Source organism: Drosophila mauritiana, chromosome X (assembly GCF_004382145.1).
Source record: "Drosophila mauritiana strain mau12 chromosome X, ASM438214v1, whole genome shotgun sequence".
In the NCBI taxonomy this organism is placed as follows: Eukaryota; Metazoa; Arthropoda; class Insecta; order Diptera; family Drosophilidae; genus Drosophila; species Drosophila mauritiana.
The window spans coordinates 18,270,837-18,288,554 of NC_046672.1; the positions used below are offsets into that span (position 1 = coordinate 18,270,837).

The 17,718-nt window shown below is 46.3% G+C and overlaps 1 protein-coding gene across 2 annotated transcripts in view; it reads right to left on the bottom strand.

The window, feature by feature from the left end:
* Positions 1 to 17,718, bottom strand: part of LOC117148320 — a 36,105-nt gene that overhangs the window by 3,120 nt on the left and 15,267 nt on the right. The window contains exons 1-4 of one of the 2 annotated variants that reach the window (XM_033315653.1): positions 15,465 to 15,998; positions 11,779 to 11,958; positions 298 to 389; positions 110 to 235 (exon numbers count right to left, since the gene is read on the bottom strand). In XM_033315653.1, coding sequence (XP_033171544.1) covers positions 110 to 235; positions 298 to 389; positions 11,779 to 11,958; positions 15,465 to 15,998 — 932 coding nt within the window. Of the gene's footprint in view, positions 1 to 109; positions 236 to 297; positions 390 to 11,778; positions 11,959 to 15,464; positions 16,008 to 17,718 lie in introns of those variants that run through there. The other variant, XM_033315652.1, reaches the window with a different exon arrangement.

The window sequence follows — 17,718 nt, forward strand, 5'->3', positions numbered from 1 at the left end:
ACAGGCATCGCACTGATTGGTAAATCACCGAATTAATCAGCCCAATTAGCAGGCAGATAGCCGGCCTAATATTTCAGCTTAATCACGACGGCTAGCGACGAGTGCTCACCTCTGGCGCATCCGCAGATCCGCGCGGTGCTCGTACATCATGACGGCGAAGGGTCCATCGGGTGGACGCAGCTCCTGGGAGGTGCGGATGTACAGGTAGGACAGCAGGATGGCCGGGCCGCAGTACCTGTAAATCGAGACGGGGGTCAGAGGTTGCTCCTTCGAGAGGCACTCCACTTTGGCACTCACATCAGCAGGAAGAGTCCGCGCGTGTACTCCTGCATGTCGTCCATCAGGTTGACCACGCACAGGCCGATCCCCGACAGCTGCGGCATGTAGTCCTGCAAGGGGGAATATGCAATATGTAGTATATCTTTGAAGTTGCTATGGACATGGAAATATAATCGCGGAATGTTAGCTCTAAATGGAATATTTAGCATGGATAACCTGCCATTTTGTCCTGATTTTCAGTTTGCTGTCCGAAATCAGTATCATAATAATAATGCCATTTCACTCCACTTCAAGTAGCTTGTAAATAATTGATTGCTTTTGACTTTCCGTCTTTGAAGTGGCCGTTTAACCATCGTTTCACATTTAAGAATCGGGTCATTGACTGACATTTAGAAAGGATTGGAAGTGGGCCATGCGGACAAACTATTTTCATTGATTTTATAATTACAGAGTCGTTTTTCAGTGGGAGGGGGGAATGGCGGGAAGTTCTTTGATGTCTGGTGCTCTACTATCGATTGCCATGCGAAAAGCTTTAATTGAATCAACTTGTCTGCCAATTTAGCGCCATAGGGCATCTGGAGTACGGTGCGGTATCTGTAACACGGTTGACTTTCGCGACCTGACAGAGCGACCTCGACCTCGACCGTGACCCTGACCCACCCGACCAGGTAGGTGCACCACCACGCCATGCCCACCTGGCCCGACATCCCGGAGAGAATGCCATTCCTTCCACGAAAGATCCGAGATTACATCGTAATTGTAATTACATATGAATTCGCGCGTAGCGAGAAACTTTTTCGGATGGCGAAGGAAATTAAACAAAGGGCGGAAATGAATTTATGGCCGCATCCAAGTTATTTTCTCATTAAACTGCTCCGCAGGATGGCAGCTGCGTATCTGAGGTGTAATCGGAGGATTGCGGGAATGGAGGCACTAAGACATACCCGCCTGAGTGGGCTTAAATCCATAGCGAACGAAGGGAAATCGGCGATTTGGAGGGGGCCCAGTGGCTTCATCAATCATGCGAAATCATCGGTCAGGTCAACTGGCCAGGTGCGATGATCCAAAGAGGCGATGATAACGGCAGGAAGAGTTATTATGTGGCGCATAATTATTCCGCCAGACGAGAGCAGGCTCTGAAACTCGGGCCAAAGTTTCCTCATTTCCCTCGCCTTTTTTATATGTATAAAAAAGTATGTATGTGTAGGTGGATGGATGGGATGGTGGCACACATATGGAGGCAGTCGAGGAGCAGGGCAATCGCAAATGATTTTGTATGAATAACTATTAAAAAGTTTGCGATTCCCTCAACGGCAGGCCCACAAATTCCACCCACCTCCCCTCGAAGGCGGTTAAAACTTGGCCCCAACTTTTAAATCAAATCTCAAACTACCGAGTGGCGCGGGGCAGAGCAAAAGATTGGAGTGGAGCTGTGTGGAGCGGAGGAGCCTGCCGGGTATCCTTGGGGTGAGCGAAAAGTTTTCCATTCGCCGAGTGCCCGAAATTGTAATGAAACCTTTTCAACCAAATCGCATTGCGCCGCGCCCGCTCCACTTTTGGCCCACAGTCATTTGGGTAATGAACTGTTAGCGCTGTACAATCTGGCCAACAAATCTGTTTTGAATACTTTGCCCACTGCGCACAGTCAAATGCAAATAAACGACAACAGTCACCAAGGGGCGGGGAAATCAAACGAAGTGCTTGCTACACTCGAAAAAAAGCTGCAGTCCACGCAAGACAGATATGCCAGAAATGGAAACCCAAATCAGCATTTGGCTTAATGCAACCTTATGGCAATTTTTTACTTACCACATAATATTTTGAATATTTTTCTTAAGATACTATAACCTTTTTTGCAAGCCCCCAAAAGTGCAGATTTATGGCTATATTAATTACGAAATGCTAATTTGGCCAACTGGAAAAGAAATCGTGTCAATATTTTTCCGTTATGCTAATTGCCAAGGGGAAACTTTTAAACGAGTTGCAAGTTGGCGCTATCGTTTTTCTCCCTGTGCAACGACGTGGCCAACAGCTGTTAGGTGGCGAAGGGGGGCGGGGATGGGTAGAGCGGATGCTGCACGCAATTTAACGAGTCCTGGGGGCGTCTTGCGAAGGATTCCCGGCATGGGTATGTGGCCTTGACGGTTGACGGTTCCCCGATGCCGATGCCGAATGGCGAATGCCAAATACTGGGAGCTGTGGACTCCTGGCGCCTTTTTTATGCTCATCATCTCCTGCCTGGCTGGCTGGCTGGCAGTAACGGTTTCCGCTTTATGGGACTAAGGAAGTCAAAGGATCTCCGCTTCTAAAGGATCCTCCGCAGTTATGATTACCTCTGGCATCGAGTCGACGGCTAATGCAATTGATTTGATTCGTGCTGGGCACAAATCAATTTGAGCGCTGGCCGTAAACACTTTATGGCTGGTAGATGTCGATGTGGGACTCCATTACATCCCATCCCAGCTCCAGAAACATCCAACAAGTGGCCAGCCCATTAAATTGGCTCGCATTATTGGGGCTTTTTCGCCCCCGCATAAAGATATTTACAATTTGGCGCGCGTTTGCCAAATAATTTATCGACTGTAGACGAACGAGCCTGGCGATTTTGATGGCAATGGAAGTGGGTATGGGAGTGGGTATTTGGATTCCCGGTAACCAGGAGCGGGGCCGCCACAGGCAAGCACATTAATAACAATTTATTTCCGTGCTGCCAGCAGGCAGGCCACATTCCGCAGACGGAGTCCTGGCCCCGTCCCCAAAAGCAAATTGCAATCGTCGAGGAGGAGGCGGACTGTAGAAGTATTATCATTTCCACTGTCGCAATTTTGACTTTGACGAATTGCTCCTGCAGAAGCCGAGGGAATGGGTCTTGGTTTTGGCACTCCGGTCTGGTTATTGGATGATGCTTGGGCAAGAGCTGGAAATGAAAAGCATTTAATAATAATTTACAGGCGAGGCAAGCGATAAAGTTGCTCCGAAATAGAAATGGATATTGATCTGGAAGTTGAGGCGGTGGGCGGGACAACAGAGCAAACGCAGATGGAACTATTCGTAGCCTTGGAGCTTAGCTTCTTCCCTTCGATTTCACCTGTTGGCCAGGATGTTCTCCGCTTTTCGCTGGGTGTGGAGCGTTTCTCTTTGAAATTTGATGTCCTTGGCTTTCAGAATGGTAACAATGTGAAAAAAGTCGACGAGGCTCTTATTTGTCAGTCTCAGATGTTTGGCAATATTTAAATATATATTTATCAAAGCGATAATTGAAACGAAACATTGCCGCGTATGTACGTCTTAATTAAAAGGAAAATAATTGGGGAGGAGGAAAAGCGTGAGGAAATTGAGTTTGTCGAAGGAGGCGGGAACGAGAAAGGTTACCAATAATCGGAGGAGTCTCAAATTATACGAAAATTGCTCCTAATGGATGGCGGAAAAGTCGGAGCAGCAGGAGCGGAAAAAACAATGCATAATTAAAAACAGAATTTCGTAATTTAAATAATAAGAAAACAATGAGCAGACACAAAACGCTGTCGGGATGGGCTGGCAGGATTATAATGTAAACAGCGGAGCGGAACCCGAAGGTTAGGCCATCGAAATAAAGCCGGGCAAAGGACACGAGCTCCTTTTTTCTTGACTAACAGCCTGGGCAGCCTGGCGAACTGGGTGAACTGGGTGAGCAGGGATACACAAAACAAGCGGCAAATGCGGGGGCTCCGAAAAAGACACTGCCGGACTTAATGGCCGTAAAATGCTGGCCAAGCGGCCAGACGAGGTCACAGCAAAGCACACACACTGGGTCCTGGCCACGCCGCATCCTGGCTGACCAAAAGCCCCGGCCGGGATCACGACCCCGGATGCGGACACGGCCACGGACACGGACATGGACAAGGACAAGGATCTGGACAAGGGCCGAGCATGTGTTGCGCTCTGCGGGCTTACGATAATAACACAATTATGTACTTACGTAATTAAAGTCGTAAAGTGCACAAAAACACACAGAAACAAGCGCTTACACACACACCCATACACCCACATACAAGACAGGACTAAAAGGACACGGCGAGCAGAAGTTTCACATGCACAGTGATAATATTTCCTGATAGTTATCCTATGCTAAATCATCTAAATTCGCATATGTAGTTAGTAAAGCCAACATTAGTAGTCATAGCAAGTGTTTGAAGAATCCTTCTTATGATAGTTATCTTATATACATATTTCTGATTTCTGTGTAAGAACTTGGCTTACATTTCCCAAGTATCTTAAGCTGAATTACAATTATTTTAGGAAATTGACTTCAAAAGCAGTTAATTCCGCGTTGCTTACTTAACTTGGAATTATATACCAATTTCAATTTATTTAAGCTTTATCTATCTAAATATTTCAACCACGTTTTAGTATTAGTATAAGATAGTATGGTAGTATGTTCTAACAAGGCGCCATAATTTGTTTCAGTGCACAATCTGTGCTGTAGGCAGAGGTACAGATTTTGGTTTTGATTTCCCCCAACCAGCGCAGTTCCTTCGTTTTAATATTTTCACTTGTTTTAAGTGACAGAGGAAAATGCAAACGAAGTGGAAAGCGCGAAAAAAGTCATTACAGCGTGGGATGATGATAGCGGAGAAGATAGGATGGGGAAAAACCGCTGTCCGATCGGTGGAATCCACACAGATTGGCCAAAAAGATTGCGTTGAGATAGGGAAAGGTGGGAAAATCAGTGGGTGAGTGGACCATTGCTTTCCATTTTCTTATGCGTGCTTACACGCACTTACTTTTCCATTCTCAAAGTTTTCCTCGACTTCTCCAGCTTGCATTTGATGTTATTAATATTTTATGCTTATGCGCATAACAACAATGCCTCACTGACTGGCTGGCAACAGCAAATATATCCACTTTGTGTAAATATATGTACAATACACTCACTCGCTTTGTATGTTGCCAATTGCCAAAAAAAAAGAAATAAACACACACATAGACTCCTAAACTTGCCACGTCGAGTACGCTCGGCACTTGAAACTTTTGTTGCCTTTGTTGAATTCTAATTTCGATATTCGCTGCCACTGATGATGAGTCTCTGCCCCAAATAACACCCAATCCTTGCAACTCCAGACGGACCGTAGAAACGTTCGGGTCCACCGCGGCTCGTTTGGCCAAGTGATTTAGGGCCCTAAGCTGCTTACCGCACAATAACACAGTGGCATCAACAAGGACGCCCCCAGTCCCTTGAAAAGCCTCCTCCAGCAGCGGGGGCGATCCAAAGGATACGGAATACGGAATACGGGAAGCGACAACCCGACCGACCGATTGATGCGACCGCACAACAATTTGGAGATCCAAAGCGGAGCTTTAAAGTGCGCACTTGCCAACGGAGCTGGCATCCACCCATCCACATCACCAGGCGCACCACCCAAGCACTCAGCCAACCACCCAACCACCCATCCATCCATTCAGTTACCCACACTCCCACACACATGCATACAGGCAGAGAGCGCATAAATATTATAACGAAATTTGAGCTGCCATTTCTCGGCCTCAGGCAGCCAGAAATTTGACATCCTCCAGTGGTTGGGTGCCGCCAGGGTGGCTCAAGAAGTTCCAGGTACCTCCAGGTGAGTATCCTTATCTAACTCATAGTTATCAGCTATTAAGATTTTAGTCTGCTGTAGTGGTGCTATTTTTGCAACCAAATGTTATGTGCCTTTGAATGCCTGAGAAGTGTATTAGCTACCCTCGCTGGACTCCATTTCGATGACTGCTGTCTGCTCGGCGTCGCTGTCTTTTCGCTGAATTTGTTGATATTGTTATTTTACAATATGTAAAACGTTTACCAGGAATTCGCTGGAGCATAGGAAACACCGACCTGGCTGAACTCCCGAGGGGAGGCGGGTGTTTTCGGTATTCCAGGGGCGAAAGGTGGGGCGGCTGGCTGAAAGGCTGCTTTCACCACCTCCCTGCATTGGGGTATTTGTCAAAGTCGTTTGCCATTTGCTAACCCCTTCAATTCCCCATCGCTCCTCCTAGAAGTGCCGAAACCCCAAGTAGCACCCCCTGATTCTTGCCACCTGCCCTGCCCCACATTATCAATGGCATTAGTTGCCACGCCAGCTGTTGCTGCTTGGCGGGGAAATCGCTGGCAGAATGGGTGGGCGATAAAAATTGATTACCTTGCGGGCGATTGCAAGGCGCATAAAGAAAAAAAAAGGAGGAGGAAGAGTCCTGGCTCCTAATCCTGGCTGCCCATTGCCACGCAATTTGCAGCAGCCACCGGCGGAGTCGCCTATGGGCAACATCATTGCTGGCCATTAAAATTCCGTTAAACGAAACAAAACTGAAAATGCGAAGTGCATATCGCACGATTCGCCAATAAGGATTTTATGCGCCACCATGTAAGGAGAAGTGGCCAGTGGGCGGTGGTGAAAGTGGGTGGAGTAGATGGTGAAAGTGGGAGGTGTTGGTGGTGCACCACCCTCCTGCTGTGTTTACTGGTTGTTTGGCTTCGCTTTCAGTGTGAATTGCTGTGGAAATGAATTTACGTCTGCCTGCTTAATAATTGAAAATGCCAATCAACAAAGCAGCAAGGGGATTGGATGGTGGGGTTCCCCGGAAGCACTGCACCCATTAGGACCCCTCTCAAGGACCAGCAGGAATATCTTAAGAAACAACGAAACTACATGGAGCAAGTGAAAAACTCGCTTTCCTAAGAACAAATTGTATGATTTGAAAAAACCTGCACTAGAAATTGATGTAAAATGTGCAGTAAGCCAAATTAGATAGCCATTTTTGGCTAAAGCAACAAGTTAATGCATTTTCTTGTTCCTTAATTCCAGCTTCTGGTTAGCGAAAAAAAAGTCGATGACCTTGCTAAACTGTCGTTCGTTTCTTGCTAAAAAATTCTTGGTCGTAAACAACAATTTGAAACTGAATAACAAATTCAAGAATTTTGCTGTTCCTCAAACGGAATAACAAAACGTATTTACTTAGAAATTATGAATTGCTGACCATTCCAAGTTTACTCACACCTCTTCTCTGTAATCTAAGGTATATAAGCTCGTCCAGGATTGCAAGGCATTCAGTGGAGTCCACGAAGCTTGTGCCCCATTGGTCTGTAATCTGTAAACTGCAAGTCGAGTGCAAAATTCACGGAACCAAACACTTTATCCATATTTGTGGTCGAGTCCTTAAAGGTCGCCGCCACAGGACCTGTGCAAAACGATGGCTTGATGGATGGATGTGGGTTGTGTCAAAGTTTTGCATTTCCAATATGCTGGATAAGCTGTGGAATGATCCACTGGCAGATGCAGCAGACGATGCCATCCTTATTCCTTACTCACATTCGCACCCTCGGACACATCAACTTATTTGGCCCGACGACAATGGGGCAATTTGCATTGATGCTTGTGACCTGTCGGCAAAGGGCAATTTAATAAGCCCCATGGAAAAGGGATAATAGTGGGCGGGGACGAGCCCATCCTGCTGGACGAACGAAGATGGAGATCCCGATCCCAACGCCTGCTAACAAAGTTACAGCAATAATGCGCCATAATGACGAAGATGAGAACGAACGGGCGAAGGAGTCCCAGTCCAATGGACCAAGCAGGCCAAAGGGGCCATTTGATTTCCGCTTTAAGCGGATGTCTCATTTGAGCTCCATCTCAGCCGCATTTTCTCGCAGTGTGGGCGAGTGTGCATGTGTAATTTTTACAAATTGCTACAACGAGCCCCAAGCCCAAGCAAATGGGGCCAGTTGATTGTATTTAAAGTTTCTTTTCTCTCTGCACCAGCTAGTATGGCAAAATGTAGCGGGGTTGGCGGACGAACCAGTCGAGTTACCAACTTCTGGGTGCCCTTTGCTGCCCCAGGACGTGATATGCCAGCCAGGAGTCTTCGAAATCGGTAAAATGTAGCTCATGTACAAAATATTTCTTTGTCCGCAAAAGTCAAATAAAAGCACTTATATATAACACCAAGTTTGCTGAAGACTAAGTCCAGTAACTTATAACGCTGATTTGGATATATATTTTCATCTGAAATCCGACAATTAGACATTATTATTTACCTCATTTCTAATTGTTAAGTTTTACCCTCATACATACACTACAAACACTCACAAATAGTTTTGGAAAGTGCCTTGCGAGTGAGGAATGTCTTTGATCTCAACAATCCCATAATCGTTCCCTTTGCTTGAGGGAATCTATTGAGGTTGTGTCATCCCAATCGCTCCTAGCTGCCACTGGTGCTGGTGCTGGTACTGCTCCTAGCCCAATTCCGTCCGAATCCCGACCATCCCGCCCGTCTGCCTTTTGTAGACTTGATAATGTTTACTTTAGCCGCTTCTTTTGCGCAGTGACTTGAATTTTTCTGCCCCCTCCCCTGGACCCTTTGGCGTAATTTCGTTTTCGTTTTGCAGGCGCATATCCGGCCAAGTTCTGTTGGTAACACGGAGTGGGGCACCAGGAGGTTGGGCCAGCGCAGAGCTGGAGGGGATTAGGAGACGCCGCGTGCCAAAGTCAACGCCGGCAACCGGATATCCGCAACGAGGCAGCAACGGGATGGGAATGGCAATGGGTAGGGGGTATGGGGTATGGGGTATGGGAATGGGGATTTGGGGATGAGGAGCAACAACTGAACAGTAAACATAAATAAACTGTAGCCGCAGAGCGGGGCAAATAGGAGCGAAAGGACGAAACAAAGGCGTGTTCTTTGCATACACAACGATTTAAGCTAGTTCAAGAGGAGGGGACTCAACTCAGCCGAACTTCTGGCCACTCAACTTTCGCCCCCTCAGAGCTGTTCGAAAATATTACCAACGCTACGAAAAACAAAAACTTAAAGTGTAACAACTCCAAAACTGCAGCGAAACCATGCCATAAACGTTGTCCCCAGAGATTCTCTGTTTGCAATCCAAGTGGCCACTTAACTTTCCGTTCGCCATATAAATTGAACACTGTTTACAGTGCTTTAAAGTCACGTATTTATTTTATATAGTGGCGGATATAAAACAGGTCCTTAAATCGGCTTAAGTACTACAAATTGATGCCACATCATTAATGCATGCCGCCATTTCAGTTGCTATTTGCATTTCATAGTTGAAAGTCCTTCGAAATTAATCCCTTTCAGCAGACAAAAAGTGCGCCACAACAAATAGGCCACAAACTTTGCATATTTAAAGTGCTTAATATAGCATTGAATTCATTGAAAGATAGATATTAATTATGAGCAGATTAATCATCAAGTTGTTATCGGCTCATTGGGTTAGAAAACGCGACGTCAGGTGGCATACATCAACTGTGTGGACTAGACTCGCAAAATCTATTCCTGCAGGACATTGGGCGACAGGACCTGCAACTTGATGGAGGTAAAGGTAAAGGGATGCCAGCGTTTGTGTATTTCTGTATTTCTCCACCACACCGATTTGCTTGGGGACAACTTAAAAAATCAATTTGGAGCCGCACAAAGGGAAGCCGCTGCCAGGAGGTGGCAAGGTGGAACCTGCCACCAGAATCGAGGGGCATGCGTAGAAATATGGAAAATTTCAATTTGCTTGGTATGGAGAAAAGTTTCTGACACTTTTCCAGGCCAAACACGAAAACAAACCGAAAACTTTTCGCCGGCCAGTTATGAAATCGCTTATTACCCGCCTGCACCACCTGCAGAATCGAAAATAGGAAAATCGGAAAATCGGAAAATCGTAAAATCACAAAATCGCTGGCAAACTGTCCAGAAAACTGCGTCCAAACCGAAACTGAACTCATCTGAACCTGGACGGCGGAGCAATTCACTTTAGTGTTTGACTTTTGGCTGCTGCAAACGGGTTGGGGCTCCAATTTTTCGGACTGCAAACTATGGCAAACTTTTTCTTATTAAACGCAGGAACAACGATCTCCGGAGTGGAGGAAGTCCTCCACTGGAGCAGCGCCGTTTGCCAAATTGTGAATTGGCAATCAGAGTCCACATGGAATTGTTTATACACCTATATATTTTTGGGCCAGACAAGGACCTGCTGTGTGTTTCTGTGTGTGTGTGTGTGTCGCCCTAATAGAATGCTAAAATATTCATAAATTGCCGCAAGGAGCAGGGGCGGCGTTCAGGGGGGGCGTGTCAGCGGAGACAGACAATCGGGCGGCCAACCCCCTTCGAGATAATAAGCCCGCGCCCCACTTCGCCCGGGAGTGGACCTAGTTGCCTTGGAGAGGAGCCATCAAATTATACGCAAATATTGAATTAATGAAATTATTGACAGGCGACTGGGCCTGCAGCAGGATATGCTGGCATAGTACATGGGTATATTCATGATTCTCTCGGGGATTGCCACTTGTTGCCGCACTCGCAGTGACAGGTTTTGTGGTCAGTGAATTGCCAAATAAATTACACAAATTGCCACCAGAAAAAGGTTCAATCAACTTGGCAATGTGTGCCGCATCCAGGAGGCCAAAGGTGGCTTTAGTGGCAGTTACCATTTGGAGAAACGATCGGCCTAATGGAACGGATTCACACCAATAAATAAGCACCATAATATTAATTCATGGCACACGAGAATAATGGTAATCCCTGGCACAGTTCAGCTTTTATGAGTCGTAGGAAGGTAATGTCTAATTTCTTAGTCCATATCACAAGTATTTTCATAATTTACAATTGGTTCAATTGCATAAGTTCCAAAGCAGCAGGAACCCATAGATAAAGTATAGGTAATGCAACAAATTGACATTAAATTACACAAGTTACGGCAAATTGCCAGCTTAATTCAATTGCAGTCCAAAGTCTAAAGTGTGTCCCCTGAAGCTATCAGAAAAAGCTATAGAAAACTATCAGAAAACAAGACTTTTGATGCCTGATTTCAGATGGTGGCATTCCTTGGCTCACTTGTGGAAAATTCAGATCACAAAATATGCGAACTGAAGGGTCTGAAAAGTGGGGAAATGCCCATACATACATACATTTGTATATGCAGTGATGATTTGAAACAGTGCCAGCCCAGAGGAGCTAAGGTGGTGCCCACGGATCCCATGGACCAATGAACCAATGATCCCCCACCCACAGACCCACAGACAAACCCACACCAACGACATGGTGGGGGAGTGTATCAGAAAGTTGCTACACTTTATGGGCCATAAATATTTATGTCTCTTGTTGCTGTTGCGGCTGAACTTGGGCGGCACTGGAAGTCGATGTAGCCAAATTTGTTGGCAACAAAATGCAGGCACGAAGTCCGTTGACAGGCGATGTTAACGGACTCGAATTGGTATCCACATTTTTCGGCCAGCAGATACCCTGGCAAGCTGCCCAGAACCAGCCAGTCAACCAGTCAGGTGAGTCCTCGATTCCCGGGAATCTGTCACTTGATGCTCGGCTAGCGGGTCATGTTCCTCACGGAATGGCATGCGGAGGATGCCAGGACGCTTTTCCGGTCTAGTGCGCTTCGCTTTGATCAGCCCTGGCAACCAGGAGCCCTGCTCGCTGATTTTTAATAATGTAACAAGTGCTCGACGGGAGGAGCGTGCTCATACTCACCCCCAGCTCCACGTAGATGGTGTAGATGGGGTAGGGCAGGGCAATCACCATTCCGGTTAGCCAGGTGGCGCAGCAGCAGACGAATCCTGGCAGGCGCCCCTTCAGCGGATCGTTCAGCCAGCGCATCCGGTCCCAGGCGATCAGGATGTGGGAGATCATGGCCACGTGCAGCGGTATGTCCTGGAAGAGTGGTTAAAAAGATACATGAGATACATCAAAGCATTGCGCATCTAAATACGATACATGTTTCCATTAATACTTAAAAAATCGTTTGTGTAGGAAAAAGTTATCATATTTATTCAAGTGCTTTGAAATACAAAAAATGAAAATATACAATGATATCAAAAGGGACTTGTGTACAAGGTTTCACTGTAGGTCCGTCAATTGTACCATTCGTTTGGTTATCCAAGTCATACATTCTTAAGGCATTAAATATAATTATTAGTATTTTTGATTATTTTAGACTGAAATGTTGTCGTCGTCGGTTTCAATTTCTTCAGCCTCATCATAAGATTCCTCTTCCTCGCTTATTTCCTCGTCCATTTTCTGGATCTCCGCCTCGATCTCCTCCTGGTTCTCCTTCTTCATCTTCTCCTTGACCACCTCCTTGATCTCCCTCTTGATATTCTTCTTGACCACCACGTCGACCACCTTCTTGGTCTCGATTATTTGCTTGACCTCATCCTTGATAACATTCTGGACTATCTTCTTGAACGTTGGCAAGGGACATGCCTCATGCAAGGACACCGCATATTTATTATCGATTCCTGAGGACGTCATCCCATTGCCTTGCTGCTCCGTTGGCGGCCCCCACTTCTGATTCAGATAGTCGAAGATACGGTCATCCATTTCATCGGTCGTGTCTATATCATTCATAATGGTTGCCATTTCTTCACTGCTGAATATGTATCCCGCAGGGGGAAAAGTGGCGTGTAGCTGATCGTAAATGTCATGGCTTTCATTATTCTGTCCGCCAACACTAGGCGGTGTATTCTGAAAGGCCGTGTTTTCTGGAGGCTGCTGAGTACCTTTTGACTCATTGTCCAGCATGTCGAAATCTGGAGAAGGCTCAGGGTCCTCTGGCGGCTCCGTCTTAATGCCCACGACTTCGAAGACATCTTCTGGAGAGGGCTCGGGGTCCTCTGGCGGCTCCGTCTTAATGCCCAGGACTTCGAAGACATCTTTGAAGGTGACGCCGTCGCATATGACTCCCACAGGAATCGTGTCATCGTTGCTCATCAGCTGCGCGCAAATCGCCTCAATTGCCAGCAAACGTTCTTGAGACGGAGAACGGACTATGGCCGGAAGTTCCTCCATTGGTTCCTGTGTGGCTGGAAGGGCGTATTGATGATCTAAGATTAATGTACGGTTAGGAGTCTCCTTCTCATGCGTGTTGGTCCCGTCGATGCCGCATTGGTCCCGGGCTGAATTCCTTTTACCACACGAAAGGTCAAGAGGTTCGTATTGGTTGAGGCTATCGTCACCATCATTCTGATGCTGACAAGTCGTGGGTATCGACCCCAGTGGGTTTTCCGGGAGGAGAGGCTCCTTGGTGTAAGTCATGGTGCAATTAAAATTATAACGCCACTGTTGTTGATTTGCGTCATGTTTCAGCCAGGAATATTGAGAGCCTACAACCGTCTCTTGACCCTGATTAAAATTTGTCGGGCTCTTCTCCTTGGGATCATGGTGTCCTCCAATGAAGCTAGACTTGTGGACACTTTCATGCGCCCGCTTCTGCGGACATTTTAGCAGCCAACGGGCGTTGCAGTTCTCCTTGTTGGTATCTTCGAAGCTGCCATTCATTATCGAATCCTCCCCAACATGGGCGCTCCGTGCTGAAATTTCCACATTCTGAAGCTGGGAAAAAGGCGGTACTTTGGGAATGTCACAAAGCTGTCGCTGTTTACGGTTTGATGTTTGTTTTTTTAGTCTATAGATGGGCACTGGGTCGGCGACCCCCAATTTCTGCGACTGTAAAATATCAACGATAGATAAGAGAAACCAATGGGTTTCAGTTTTATTGCTTACCATTTTTGCAGTCGCTTCTTTTAGTTTGGCAATATTCCGGTAGCTAATACTCTGAAATTATTTTCTAGAACAACCTGCGAGCATGCGCACGTGCCTAACAAGAAGATGGCGAAGAAAGAATAGGGCGAAAGAAAACCAAAAATGGCTGCAAATCAGAGTGGCCAAAAATCCATGAAAGCATGGTCACACTCGCGCCTTAAACTTCTTTTATAACACTGAACTTATCTGTTTATATTTTAAACTTGTAGAAATTAGATAGGTAAATGAGATAATGTAAATTGATTTTAGGTAGTAGTTATACATTTTTGTATCGATTATAAGCCTACAGCTTGATAAGATGATTGCATTTTTAAAAATCATAACCTGGAATACCCTGTTAGGGGTAGCCCTGAAGAAAGCTGCATTGCAGTCTGGCAACACCTAGCAAATGTGCACACATTCAAACCGTCGTGTAAACAATTAGTTGTTTTTAAAAGGAATTAGTATATATTTATTGGTATATAGTAGTATGCTTCCAGTGAAAGGTAACATTAAGTTTTATTCGCCTTTATTCATTACTTATGGCAATCGAAAACAATACTTATTAGAGGACTTTAAGGAGCAGATTTAACGCTACTTGTCGGTTATGCAGCAGCTCAGTGCGCATCCTGCTCGATCCCAGCCACCCATTAATCATTCCATTTGGCGGATCGGCAGGAGGAGCAGGCAGGAAGAGGACCAGAAACAGGAGCAGGAACTGGAACAGGAACAGGAACAGGAATTCACCTACAAGTGAACGCACACGCGACTATATGCAGTGATAGATGTGTGTTTGTGTGCTCCCGCTATTTGTCGCCCTTTGTGATAGCAATCAAATCGAATCATATCCCGTTCCGTCTATCGACTTCCCACACCCACACCGAATCCCAATCCCACACCCATTCCCTGGCCGTTTTGCCCCGTAATAGAATCTCCTGCTGCAGCGTCAAGGTTGTAAATGTAATCATTTGTCTGCTCCACGGACTTCGGGCCTAATCGAATTGCCAGGCGGCTTGTCTCCCCAAAAGTAAGCATCCTCATAGCCATCTTTGGCCAGGACTACTCACGCAGGTCCTATTCGCTTCTGGTCGCATTTGTTTTCGCCACACAAAAGCGGAACAAAGTGACAGACGAAGGCGAATCAAATCGAATGAAAGTATACGATTCTATTTGCTTGTGATTTCTGACTCCACCTAAGGCCCATCCTCCTCCGCCTCCTGGGCATGTGTCAATCACACGGTGGCTTTCATAATGAGGTGGAGCAGCCCCAGCCAGCCGAAGATTTTGCGGCCTGGCAGGGGGATGTTGTGCGAAGGGACACCACCCCACGCATTGCTCAATCGACTGCGACCGGATGCCATCCTCTCAGCAGCACACAGCGCTCAGCCCTCAGACAAATGGGATAAATATAGCTCTGAGCTGTAGTTAACTCTGATTGCAATGGGATACCACTGAATCTGGCTGGGGCTGAATCCAATGGCTTGGCTGAAAGTGCCCGAAAGACGTGGCCACATTTAAGGCACCAAATACAGTGGTTCGTAGAATGAAAGCCTTTTCAAAAAGCATCAAATATAATGGTAAGTTGCTTACTTTATAATGTATATAATGTTATGACTAACGTTTCGATGTTCACTCACCTGCAGCATGGGCAGAAAGAAGCATAGAAACTGGCCAAAGATCCAGTTCTGGATGAGCATGACCATCAGCGAGACGGGCAGGACGAGGGCGCACTGGACGAAGTGGCATAGGGCCAGATTGATGATGAACGCATGGGTCACATCCTTGTAGAGCCGGTGGTACATGATGTACACCACGATGATCACATTGAGCACCACGCCCAGTAGGGCGAGAGCTGCGTACTGGATGAGGAACAGCCAGTAGACCGACTTGATGCTGGACTTCAGGATGGGACCACTGAGTCGCTCCATGTCAACCGTGCCATTGGAATGCCAGTCGAGGAAGTGCGAGAGTGCCGTCACATATTTGTCGGGCACATCCTTCATTTTCTCGCCACCGCCGCCTGCATCTCCTCCGGATCCACCGCCACCATATCCTCCCACTCCTCCGCCGCCGCCTCCGCCTCCTCCTCCGCCTGCTGCTCCGCCGCTGCTCGCCGCCAACTGGTAGGCATCCGATACTCCGACCAAGCGAAGTTGCTCAGCTGGCGACATTCTCACCACCTGCAATGGGAAATCAAGAAGGGATTCTTCAATCAATTAGGAGCGCTGGGTTTTTAAAATATTCGGTATCTACAGTAGGAAATCTTTTAGTGATTGCAGTCAATAAGATTTGAAAGCTTCGGGGAAATCAATAGCTAAACTAATTGATTGTTTATGGGTAAACTGTACGCCTAACAAAAACACATAAGTAAATTAACTAAGTAGATCTATCTCATAACTGGAGTCTGATGGTCTGTGATTTGACGATCTGAAGTTGTAGAACCTTTGCGCTACTGCAGACATGAGATACATATAATGCGTATACTTAACAATTTGGCTAAAATCAACACCTTCTACCAACAAATGTAACTTTGGGGCATCTTATCGAGACCTTGGGCTCTTTGTCAGATTTCAATTGGTATGTGACATTCATGCCGCCTGCGAGTCGCTCACTCAATTCATTCACTCATTCATTCGTCGTTTCATTGTTCGTCCATTGTTTTGTTTCTTGTCATTGCGTTTGTTGTAGTTACGTTTAGTTTTCCCGCTCCGTTGTTATGTTTGCGATTCCTTTGTTTCGGCATTTGCAACGGAAATTGCCGATGGGAAGGGGAAGAGCCAGGGGAAACGCCATGGAAAAGCAGCGTACGGACGGGCAAAACGATATGGAAATTGAAAATCTGTATGCAACGCCTGTCCCGATTTCGTCCTTCAGCCTGCGGTCGCAGCTTAACTACCCCGCAACCACACGTCCTCTCACAGGTGGAAAAATCAACAACAAGAGCGACTACGGATTACTCTCAGTGGCATATGTACGTGGGAAATGGATGCATCTTTCTACTCGGTAACCAAAGCTTGCACCACTAAAATGTATCTGAGAGTTATATTTGTTTATTTTTAATAGGTTTCGTTTCGATGAGATCCTGCAAAACTGTTTTTTTTTTAGCCAGATTAATTCCAATAGCCAATGGCTTAGTTGTTAATACCTCTTACCAAATAAGACTTGTGGCACTTAGAACTGTCCATGCTTGGCTACCATTTTGTTCTGGGAAAAGCCAGCAATTCTGCTAATCTGGCTTAAGCATAAATTCTAGCTATTTTGAAGCTTTGTTCAAAAATGTAATAATGTTCTTTTCTTTGCCAAAATAAATGTCCCTCCCAAGTGGCTCTATGTCATCAGGACCAGATTTTAAGTGGATGCTTTCCAAAAGCTTGCATATAATAGTCCAAAGAAAAGTGAACGAAAATGAAAGTTTATGATGATGTTTTATAGGACTAAGATGAGCAAGGTATGGTCTTATGTATAAGTATTTACAAGCAAAATGCTTGCAACCAGGAGTCCCACTTTTGGATGAAGCTTCCAATTTATGTATCATTGTGATGGAATTTCCTTGTAGCCACGACTTTCAACCTGTCGTCCCCGCTTTTCGCCCTGTGCACTGTGGGCGTGCCACGCCCCCTTCTTGGCACAGGTCTGGAATTTCAATCTAGACAGAAGGCAAGGCAAAGCTGGCAAAGGACATGCACGAAAACAAGGAGTAGAGTTGTGTGTGGCACGTAGCCACACATATGTATGTATGTATGCGTGTGTGTTGACCGTATGGCCGCAGTGGCAGCCACAGACAAACATGCCACGCCCACTCCAGACTGAGCCGCCCCCAAGGTGCCCAGCATTGCCAGCCTGCCGAAGCTTACCAGTTCCTGTTCCGGGGAATCCCCTGGCCATTTCCGC